The sequence below is a fragment of the Battus philenor genome, unplaced genomic scaffold (genome assembly GCF_028537555.1).
Source record: "Battus philenor isolate CCGP_79_NKW_IND1 unplaced genomic scaffold, ilBatPhil1.0.hap1 SCAF_24, whole genome shotgun sequence".
NCBI lineage: Eukaryota > Metazoa > Arthropoda > Insecta > Lepidoptera > Papilionidae > Battus > Battus philenor.
In genome coordinates, this window is record NW_027181687.1 from 2,762,467 (window position 1) to 2,773,805 (window position 11,339).

The 11,339-nt window shown below is 35.8% G+C and overlaps 2 protein-coding genes across 3 annotated transcripts in view; one reads left to right on the forward strand and one right to left on the reverse strand.

Moving 5' to 3' along the window:
• The window catches only part of mim (missing-in-metastasis), a 282,563-nt gene that overhangs the window by 221,705 nt on the left and 49,519 nt on the right, over positions 1 to 11,339 (forward strand). The window lies entirely within an intron of this gene.
• Positions 4,356 to 10,825, reverse strand: LOC137924750 (phenoloxidase-activating enzyme-like). 2 transcript variants are annotated; one of them, XM_068768174.1, is made up of 8 exons: positions 10,726 to 10,825; positions 10,219 to 10,382; positions 9,309 to 9,478; positions 7,695 to 7,918; positions 7,150 to 7,309; positions 6,524 to 6,729; positions 5,852 to 6,006; positions 4,356 to 4,632 (listed from the first exon to the last, which is right to left on the reverse strand). In XM_068768174.1, the coding sequence occupies exons 1-8, from the start codon at positions 10,784 to 10,786 to the stop codon at positions 4,378 to 4,380; spliced, it is 1,395 nt and encodes a 464-aa protein (XP_068624275.1). In that variant the 5' UTR covers positions 10,787 to 10,825; the 3' UTR covers positions 4,356 to 4,377. The 2 variants fall into 2 exon arrangements, with proteins under 2 accessions (XP_068624275.1, XP_068624274.1); XM_068768173.1 differs by having other exon boundaries at positions 7,150 to 7,318.

The following is an 11,339-nucleotide window of genomic DNA, read 5'->3' on the forward strand; positions in this document are numbered from 1 at the left end:
CACATGCAGTGGTAGTCGTGCAACAAAGTGCACCGCTCGCCGGCCCGCTGATAAATGTGTATGCGGCAAACAATGCGAATTACACAACTGCAACCGTCAAATCACTCAATACGTGTTTGACCCCTCCACAGGGAATTTGGTGTCAACACAGTCACAGAGACTGTGTTTGACACTTTTCGGTGTAACATAACTCCTGAAATTGCACGACTACCATTGCATGTGCGAAAGTGGCTAAATATTGGTTCTTTTCTCAAAAGAAGTAAACTTGGTATATATATATATATATATATATATATATATATATATATATATATATATATATACATGCCGCAAGATATTATTTTAATATTGCAAACGGACATTCAAATTTAATTTATTTGTATAGATAAATTATCACTAGAGATTATGTTCGTTGTAATAAAACATTATGGGGTGTAAGCAAGCCCATCACTAGCTGGATTGACGACATAGTAATTGATAGTCGCCGGATGCGGGTGGAGCAAGACCAATCATTATAGCGATCTTTGGGGGAGGCCTATACCTTCGTCTGATCAACTGACACAATGATGATGAATGGAACACTTAAGAACACACTTTTTTAGTTATTTATTTGCATTTACTTCATTGTGGATTTTATAGAATTTATGTTCACATTTGCAGCCGTATTTTTCTTTATTAAATAAGAAATATACCTGTTTTATGTATTTGTATAGTTTTAAATGGAGGTTATGAAAAAGTAAAAAATATTATTATTCTTTCCTGTCATAAAATGTATAAGGAGGAAGTCCTTAAAGTAATTTTACTAGAAAAAAATTACGAGAATAAATAATTTTTAATTTACAAGATATTTCCTGCGCGAAGAGTCAGTTCTTTCTTTTTCTTAAATTTGTTTATTGTCGTTTAAAAGAATAAAAGTAATAAAAATTGCGTTAAATTTTTTAATGCCTCTCCATATTATGAAATAACGCGAGAAATTACACAAATAATTAACGAACTATCGTACGAGGGCAGTATAACATGACAAAATTTCGCATAAACATTAGACACCGAGCGAACGAAGCCCGCAATGGACATCGAACTGCGAGTCGCGTTTGTCAATTGAATCGCTACCGTGGATCATCTGGCCCGTGGGAAGGTCAGAATTAATCAGCGCATCCACGTTCTGTTTTTATCGTTCGCCTGTTATGACGTCATGCGCTTGTAACAAATCGTGCTAAGTATTTTTTTTTTCTGAGATAATTTAGTTCCGGTTTTGAGCTCTCGCAGACAATATATATATTTGATTTATGATTTATTTCTCATATTTTTGCGGCAAACCATATTAAAACAAAAACAGATCAACTAGACTAAAAGCCAATATTGGATGATCGGTAGAGGCCCATCGTTTTCTGAAGAGTACAAGCTCCTCATATATAAAACCATAAATAACAGTACCAAATATAAGATTTAAAAAATGCAAGTTCAGTGCAGGGCCGAAAATATACGAATATATGCGTGTATGATAACAAAGAAATAAAAGAAATGAAAGGACACTCGGGTCTTCATGACGGTGATAGAGGACTGACACTTTGGTCGTAGTCCGCGAGTTCAATTCCTGGGATATAATCTTATATAATTCACAGTTTGTGTCAGTGCATTTATTATATAAAACTGCCACTGCTCATAAACAAGTTTCCATAGGGAAAGCAGCAGCGTCCTCTGTGTACTGCAATACCACATTCTATTGTCTATTGTCTCGTGTGAAGTTTTTGCTGTTAGCCTTGCGGCTTTTACAGCTTCAGGAAACGAGTTCACGGAACGTAGGGATTCGTGAACTATATAAAATTACAGGATTCGAGTTTCCGAACCCGTATCAGTACTCGGCGGGCAGACGAGGAAGTCACCAAGGTAATGGCCGCGAGATATTAGCAGCGGGGCTTACCCAGCCAGCCCTCGAGGACACAAAGCAATATCACCTTGCGAACGGATTATGGTATTCCCCCCCCCCCCCAGATATCTTTGGGGATACCAGTGCTTAGCATTGGACGTCTACGGGCTTAAAACGATACCCGCTCACATAGATCTATGGCATCCAGTTGAAAAGTCCCCAATAAAAGCATGGTTACGAATAATATATAATATGCTCAGGAACTTTGCAAACCCTCCATGGTTTACTAGGAAACGAAGTACAGTTGATTAGACAGTAAAGCAGTGTAGGAGGCGCTTAAAACCTACGTCTAGATAACACGTCTGGTTATATTTTTATTAAATTTAGTAACTAAATTAAATTTAATTGAAATATATTATATTACTTTCTTCTTCTACACGATTTATGTCACATGACAAGACAATTTAAAAAATACAGGTGATTTTAAATTATAATGACAAGCGTTAGGTTAAGAAAAAAAAGAATTTTCGAAAATAAAAATCTGATTTATTATTAATCTTTTGAATTACATACCCTAATGTAATTAAAAAGATAACATGTAATTATCATACTTTAATTTAATTTTTATTTATTATTATTAGAATGTACATACATTATGTTACATAAATTGTATAGATAATCTGCTTGCATACTATCAACGAGTATTCAAGGTACAAACAGGTGATGTAGCACTACTTGACCAGAAGTAATGCTAGAAGAAAAAGATATTTAGAAAGAGACACATCTTCATACCTCAACGCGGAAAGTTATTTTTACAAAAAATAAATATAATTAATTTTTTTATATGTTATTTGAATGAAGATAAAACCACGATAAATATCTAAACTATTTAATTTCGCAAATAATTGGTTATAGAGAGCAGACAGACGAGAGATGGGAGAGTCTTGTATGTTATTTCACGTCCGGATTGATTAAATACGAACAGTTAGCCTTGATGTTTGAGTAGATATAAAAAAATATAAATATATTGACGGATAGTATAGCACTACCGTGCGCTATAGAGGAAATCAGGAAAACAATTTAACCTATGAAAGAATATTCTCGTCACAGACAGAATGCGTTTTGTTTGTAATCTTACGTGGGATTCGAGCTCATTTATATAGAGTGATAGGAAATAGCATTGAAAGCTAAGCTGTGTGAACAGGCGTTCTATGCTTACTGGTCGCTATGGACTGTACTTGCCGGGTGGTTGTGCAAATAACGCGATATGAAATATTAATATGTCAATTTGATACAACACGAAAAAGAATAATTAGATAGGAAGCCAAGGACCATGGTATTCACTATATCAGTAATAATTCTGGTCCTCGGAGTCATAAGAACAGTGCAGATCTTGATCCTCGTTGTGGTTTTAATATTCTGTTGTACAGTAAAATCACACGCGGCGTGGGTGCGGTTAGTAACAAGGTCGAAACAATAATGGTAGGCGGAAGAAAGTTTTTTTCCGGTTTAGGCTTAGTGCAGCTTGTTCAAAATTGAGCTATACCCGTGTAGGTGTATGGTGTAGTGAGGGGGAGAGTGTGTAAAAGGCATTAGGCGGCGTTGAAGTTGGAAGCTTTTATCTTTAATATCTAATGGATTCAGGCGTTATTTTGCGGAAGTCCATACTAAGTAAGAAAAGAACCAATATATAGCTACTTCCGCCATGCAGCAGTAGTCGTGCAATAAAGTGCACCGCCCGCCAGCCCGCTGGAAAATGCGCATACGGCAAACAATGCGACTAACACAACTACCATCGATAAATCACTCATCACGTGTTTCACCTCTCCACAGGGCATGCTTAGGAGTAATGTTACACCGATTAGTGCCAAACACAGAGTCATGCTTTCGCTTATCAGTCAATCCATCGGTCTGCGCGTGCGCAAAATCTAAAGACGCGCGGCGTATGATCTGTAGACAGTCGCCAAACCACGTCTCACGCTGAAAAATATTAAAAAAATCATAAGAATGTAGGACGGCTTCAAGCGATGTATGTGTTGTTGTTTGTGAATATGTATTAAATCTTAAATGCCGTGATCGAATAAAGAATTAAAGACTATCTTATATCATTTCTGAACCAATGTTTAATACGTACATTTGAGTGGGGAGAGTTTTATGTAAAGATGATTTCATACGCATGACAAATAATTTATTACGGCGTTCGTGTATGTAAAGTTGCAGGCGGATGACTTTTAAAATAAACCGTGTCTACCTTTCATCTAAGCGTTTTAATTTTTGTGCTCCAGCTCGTTAGGTGTTGTATCTAAAATTGCCTAATAAAACTATTAAACTCCCCACACTTCTATACTCGCAACACCACTATATACTAGACAAGTTTAATTATATTATTCAAATAAAGATAAACGGTTACCAGGAGTTTCTTATCAAAAAACACTGGGAAGAAATTCTTAAAATAAAATGAAACTTACAGGACAATTTCTTTATTATTAATTAATGCAAATATACAGTAGCTAAGGCTTTATGTGATCCCGTATCCATTGCAGATATACGTAGACATTGGTGTACACGCTGGGCACGTCCCTCTGTCCGCACGGGCGGGCGCCGTAGCTAATCAGCGCTGCTACGGTGTGCAGGTCCCTCTCGTCTTTGTACATGAGAGGGCCGCCGGAGTCGCCTTTGCAAGCGTCTTTACCCTCCTCACCGCCAGCGCACAGCTGCCCTTGCCACATTGTTAAATTGTTTTCACTGTAAGTCGATTGACATACCTGCAAAAGAATTCGTAAAATTATACGTGTGTTTAGTGACGAAATATATTAGTTATAATTGGATCACTTTTCTCTTCAATCGTTTCTCTCTGCAAAGTCATCTATAAAGGAACACATAAAATAACCATAATTGATACGGTAACCTTTAATCTAATTTTGTTTGTACTACTGGTGTATCTAAATAAATATATTAAATAATGAACAATATTATGTCTGACAAGACAATGAAAGCAAGCCTAATTGTGAAAAGTATTGTCGTATATGATGTAATAAAAAATAAAATTAATAGAAAAATAATTGTTTACAAAACAAATTCACCCATTGTTTCTTGAAATTTCTTATATATCAGCGGGCTGGCGGGCGGTGCACTTTATTGCACGACTACCAATGCATGTGCGGAAGTGGCTAAATATTGGTCATTTTCTTACTTAGGATGGACTTCCGTGAGGTAACTCTTGATTCCATTAAACATTAATACATTTTGATACATACATAAAGAAATGAGAAGGTGCGTAAAAGAACTAAATTCAACGTAGCACGAAGACTTGTTCGTCAGAAGCTTCAGTGAACGGAGCACATTGCTTGTACAACTGACGGCTATTGGGGGCGAAAGATTCTCAATTGGCAACTATGAACCAGGAGACGCGGCGTGTGGGTAGGCTGACGACATAGTCATTGTCTTGAGGAGTAACTGGATGCGGTACAGCCCAAAATCGGGCATCTCGACGAACTTTCGAAAAGGCTTATATCTCAGTCTCAGTCTATATATCAGTTCTCTTTTTAATTAACAGTTTCTTTTCTCTTCTTTCGCTCTTTAATATTTACAGACTGGTTTATATCTTGCAGTGGGCATATATCGACTGACATGATAATTTTAATACATCTAATATATAAAATTATCGTGTCACGGTGTTCGTAATTGAACTCCTCAGAAACGGCTCGACCGATTTTCGTGAATCATAGTGTGCATATCGGCCAGGGTGGAGAATCGGATAACTTTTTTTTTATCCCCCTAAATGTTAAGGGTGGTTCACCTCTAATTTTTTTATATTATACAATTTTTTTTACAGCATACAAAAATACATACAACCCTAAATTTTCACTCCTCTTTGATCAACCCTTGTTTTTTATTTGTTATGTAAAAACTTTTTGTTTCGCAAAACAACGTTTGCGGGATCAGCTAGGTTTCTATGTAAATCCTAAGATTGGTAGTACTCACGCTAAGAGGCCGGTAAGGTACGTCAACCGCGTGTTTAATGTCGCTGATCTGGTGCCGGTAGTCCGTCATGCCCCAGCCTGATGCGTAAAGCCGCACGCCGTCAGACGCTTTCACACCTAAGTTGAATGTAGGTAGGCAGATGGGCCTTATAAAATCTGAAATTTTTAATTTAAATTTGATGTTGAATTTATTCAGGCTATTTACTTTTTTATTTCGTCGTAGTGAATTTGAAATTTATGCCTATAAAAAATGAAATTAACGATTTGTGAAATGTTTTCTTTCGTTCAAAGGGGCCATATCGTAGCACAGCGTTTATGTTCTTCATTTTGACAAATTAATTTTAGATTTTGATAACTTTTAGCGGAGTTTCTAGACGCAAAATTGACAAATTTTAATTTTGGAAATTCAACTTTCTAACCTGTATTTTTTGGAAGGTAAATATTACTGTCTTATAACACGTCTCTGACACATCAAGCTCCGAGGATGTTTCACTATCGTTATAGTTCTACTGGAACCGCTATTGCCTAGTAATTGTTCTACCTATATGTTTAGGTTTCCCGAAATTAGTGTTCATTGTTTACTGCTGAAGGGTAGAAATAATCTCATTGCAAAGCATGTTACTCACAATTTAATTAAAACTCGATCTGTAATATGACAAGGTCGTTGGCTCACCAGAATAGGGCACCATATGACTGAGCCTGATCAAAGCGATATCATGGTATCGGTTCTGGTCGCGGTTGTCGTACTGCTCGTGCGGTATGATGCCGTCGATGGGCACCACCAGCGGCCCGTCTGTGCAGTCCTCTCCCCCGCCCGCCGTCTCCACGCAGTCGGGGCCAGGATTCGACACGTCGTATTCTCCTAGTCGTACGCTTACACTGTTAATAGAAAATAGTTATTATATGTATGGCCAGCTTAGGTCCCAATATAAACAAAAACATCTCCCTAAAAAATTATGAATGATTTTCTATACATTCTTGTGTAATAATCTCTAATACAGAGTGAAAGTAGGAATTTTTAAGAATATATATTTATATATATATATATATCGTCAAGGACATACGAGATATAGTCAAGGTCGTAGGAGGTAGCTGGATGCGGGTAGCCATGGTGACGATTTTTGCAGGAGGTCTAAGCCTTGCAATGGGGGTCTATATAAAGAGTCTATAGAAAAGCTTAAATAAAGACACAAAGGGTGTTAATTAAAACGTACTTAATAACTGTTAATTGAATTAACATTAACGATTAAAAAAATCTTTAGTAATTTTAATTTTGATTAAATTATTTTAGAGACTTACGGTGTTGCAAGGTCGAGAATACTTCCAGTTGTACAATGTCCAGCGGTCAACACGTACAAGCTGCTTATCAGAGCACCTCCGCAGCCGGGTTCTATGGAGTTTGTTTCCTTCATCTTGTATTCCACCAGCGCCAGCCAGGGATACTGATCAATAGCCGTCTCTGTGCCACCTGTCGCATTATCACTTGAACATAATTACAGGATTTTTTAAACAAGAACCTTTTTGCAAGGGATTGGTTACATATGTAAAAGTTTAGGAGTCTGATGCATAACTGCATTTGCTGACAATTAATGTGTTGTATACCCTATCCAAAAATCAGCACTTTTCAGAAAAAATAAATAACGTAATAGTAATATAGAAAAAAAAGTCTTTATACGCCCGAAAATTATTAGCCTATCGTATTCCAAAATGTCAAATGTATTTCTGAGTGATGATCTTTAAACAATAGGGTAATTATAACTAGTTGTCAAAGCTTTTCATATAGCTAATCACTTTGTAACACTGGACGTAATTCAAACATGATTGAATATATTCGTTGAACTAACCGATGATTCTCTCTTCATCGCCGTGGATGCCGCAGCAGCCGCTTTCCGGATCAGGCGGTAGACTAGATGGAGTACACTCCTTCACCATCGTGTTCACAGCCACGTTCTCATAAATCCGTTGTTGATCATCCTCCCAGAATGAGTTACTTTGTGTTTGGGCGTCCTTTGGAAACAGCGGCTGGACACCACTACAGCAGACACTGTATTGATCACTGCTACCGCATCTGAAGATATACTTTAAGACTGACTAACGGTTTACCGCCATATCTATTTATTCACTATTTTTATTTCATATTCTACAATTCAACTCGTAGTGATGATGACAAATGTTATAGGAAAAATATTTTATATACTTATTATGTAATTACTAACAAACACACACGTAAATAGGAGGGCATTATGTATAATAAATAGCACATACATATACAATATATTTCGCAATTGGAGATCGCCTTTTTTCATATACCTGTTTTATTTTCTCTTGTTTCTGCAATGTGTCGATCTATACACAATAAGCCATTCTGCTGGCATAATAAAAATTTTGAAAACTAAGTGTATTCCTGTCATTTGATGTTGAATCTCATGGGCAGAGGACGTACTGTGCCGTTTTAGTCGGAAACGTGTGTCTCCTCCTGTACCCTCCAGCTTTTATGCCAGTTCGTTGCCGTGTTTTAGCATTGTCGTCTGGTAATTTTTGTTGTCTAGTGATTTCCTGTTTCACTGTAGATATCTTTATGTCTTCGTACATAAATTTGTTGCTCACATACCTAGGTATATACAGCATGACTCTCAATGTAGTCAGAAATGTCTACAGTATTTCAATACTACTGCTCTAGCAAGCTGTACCAGCTTTGGAGCTGGATACCGTATTCGTAACTATTTACTGATTATCTACTTCCGAAGGGTAGTTTATTACGAAGCAGAACGTCTTGGACAGGAAAAGATAAATAAGTCAGATTTGTGACGAGTACAGAGTAGTATTTATTAAATAATAAACAGCCATACGTACTCAATAAACATCAACAATCGAGTAATGAATTTTCGTAATGCCAAATCTAATAGAATTTTTCTTAAGAAAATGACGCAGCTCGACTTTAACAGAAAGAAACTAAGTCAATTTTGCAATACGAAATCTATTTATACTACTTTACTACTTTACTTTATCAAAACAAAAGATAGTAATATATACACACTTTTGATTTCCGGCAACATAGTGGGGATATATACCTACATAGCGTCCAGCAAAAGAGACCTACCCCTGGATATAAATCAAAAAATTTAACACAAATACGACGAAGCAAAAACATATAAATAAGGTTACGTATGTGTATGTCAAAAAGTGATACAACAACGATCATCATTATCATCACAATTTCACCTGCAGGATGTGAACTGCTTAACATAAAAATATTTATAATAGTACTGCTGAAAGCGTAAAAAGGTCATCTGTTCACTTTATTGGTAGACGTCTTACGCTTTATTGTTGTTATCTCTCATGTGAAGCCTTTTAAAACGTTCAAAAAGTATAGTTAAACATTTCTTTATCCTGTATTAATTTCGTGCAATTATTGAAAATTAAAATAAATGTATAATTATGTTTTTTATTGATCATACCTTAATTCTTCCACGTACTTCAGGTTGTCAAGGGTCAAGGGTGTGTAGAGTATACTCTTTATAGATGAGCATGCGTGAAGTGACGTGCATGTTCCCAGTTCACTGTCCGGTGTAACGCAGAGCGTAGGATTTATGCGAGAAGCCGGCCAGTGGTATCTTGGACAGCACACCTGTAATATTTAAGTATCTATATTTGAAAATTGTTATCGATATAAAATTTTTTTGGTGTGTATCGTCTCTAGTGTTTTTTTGTTCTCAATTTTTGTCTCGTAATTTATTTATAAGGCGTGTCAAAGATATAAAATTATTAGTAATACACGTACATTAAAATTATTAGTAATTATACTAAGTGATTGGGAGAGTGAATGCATAGCTTATTAGAACAAACTTCAAAGCTTTTTTTTACACCTATCTCTAATCGCTTTTTTAAAGGGATCACTCTGAAATATGTATAAATTATATTTCATTTTTAGAAAATTTTACAAAGTTTCTATATAAGTGTAAAAGCCACAAAGTGGTGAAGTTATAGATCATTTGTCAAAGCTTTAAAGCATTTTGCTGACAAATGATCTATTTATTTAATCATTAATTAAGTAATTACTCTGAAAAATGTTATGTTCATTTATATTTTGTATCAGAACGCTGTAGTACAAAAACTTCTATTATTACAAAGTCTGCAAGGACAAATAGAAAACAATCAATTAAGATATGTAGTAATTCAAATTATATAAATATTTTTTCTTATTATATTATTACGTTATATATTTTTTTCTGAAGCCGTTGATTTTGAATACATTGGTTCACAGTAAATAGGCAATACATTGACCCCTAACAATTCACTTATAACCAATCACTATATGTTGGCTTGTTTTAAATGTCAGATAATTTCTATAAAGTACAAAATACTTGCCTTGTCTCTATACGAAACATGTACGCCACATTTAGAATACTTCAGTAGTAAGTAATCGTATAATGTTAGAAGCCATTGGGGCCGGCTCCGTAGTTCGTTGATGGCCTCGCACAGGTGTGACTGCACGCAAACCCCGGTAAATCCATCCGGAGTGGTGCATCTACCTGGAAATACGATATGTATAGGTACATTATGTGCACTCGTAATAAATGTACCGTGTTAGATTTAGGGTCCGACTGACCTTGGTGAAATCTACTACAGCTTGTATATATTATATCAAATAATTTTAAATCATAGTATCAGTCTAAAAATCTAGAAATTTTGATAGACATATTGTGACTATAAAGGCTCTGAGAATGCCGAAATGCACCTGACTAATTGAACCAAAATTAACCAAGAGATTGATCGAATGTTCGACACATCTGGTTTACATGATCAACATAATTTTGATCATATAAACCAACTAGTCAACTCAGTTAATATATTATTATATCATATTGAACTTACTGGTCGAAGACACATGTGTGTATATTCCAATTATCAGTGTGCTTATCAATGCGAGTTTCATTGCTGTGAAGAGCGTTCGTGTATCCGCTGCATGCGTCCGCCCAGGTTCACGGTTGGCGAGATACTGATTTATTGCTACTTACCTTTCTTACGTTATTAGTATTGGTTATTACTATAATATAATATAATTCTGGCTGTTTTCATAGGTATTTTTGGAAATCTATGGAAAAGGTCCTTGTCAGGCAGTAGAAGTCTCTCGGAACGATGATAAGATGACAATATTACATTTTTAATTCGAGTATAACTTACGTCTAGTTTCTCTGTAATGTTCTTACTGAAGGCTGTGTGAAATGAAGGTCCTTTCAGTTATGTTATGGGCCAAGTGAAGATTTGTCGAGGTTGTGTAGGTTTAAAAATTTTTAGGACTAGTAAATGATTCCCTCGTCGGTTTTTATATAATAGTGGTCATATTGTATTATTTGTGTAGTTCTGTATATATATATGTTAAAAGTATACAACCAACCAAGTGAGGAACCCATGATCTACAATCGTAAGTCATATACCCTTACAACTAAATTATCACTCGTCTTAAAACTTATTGCTTACATCTTCAT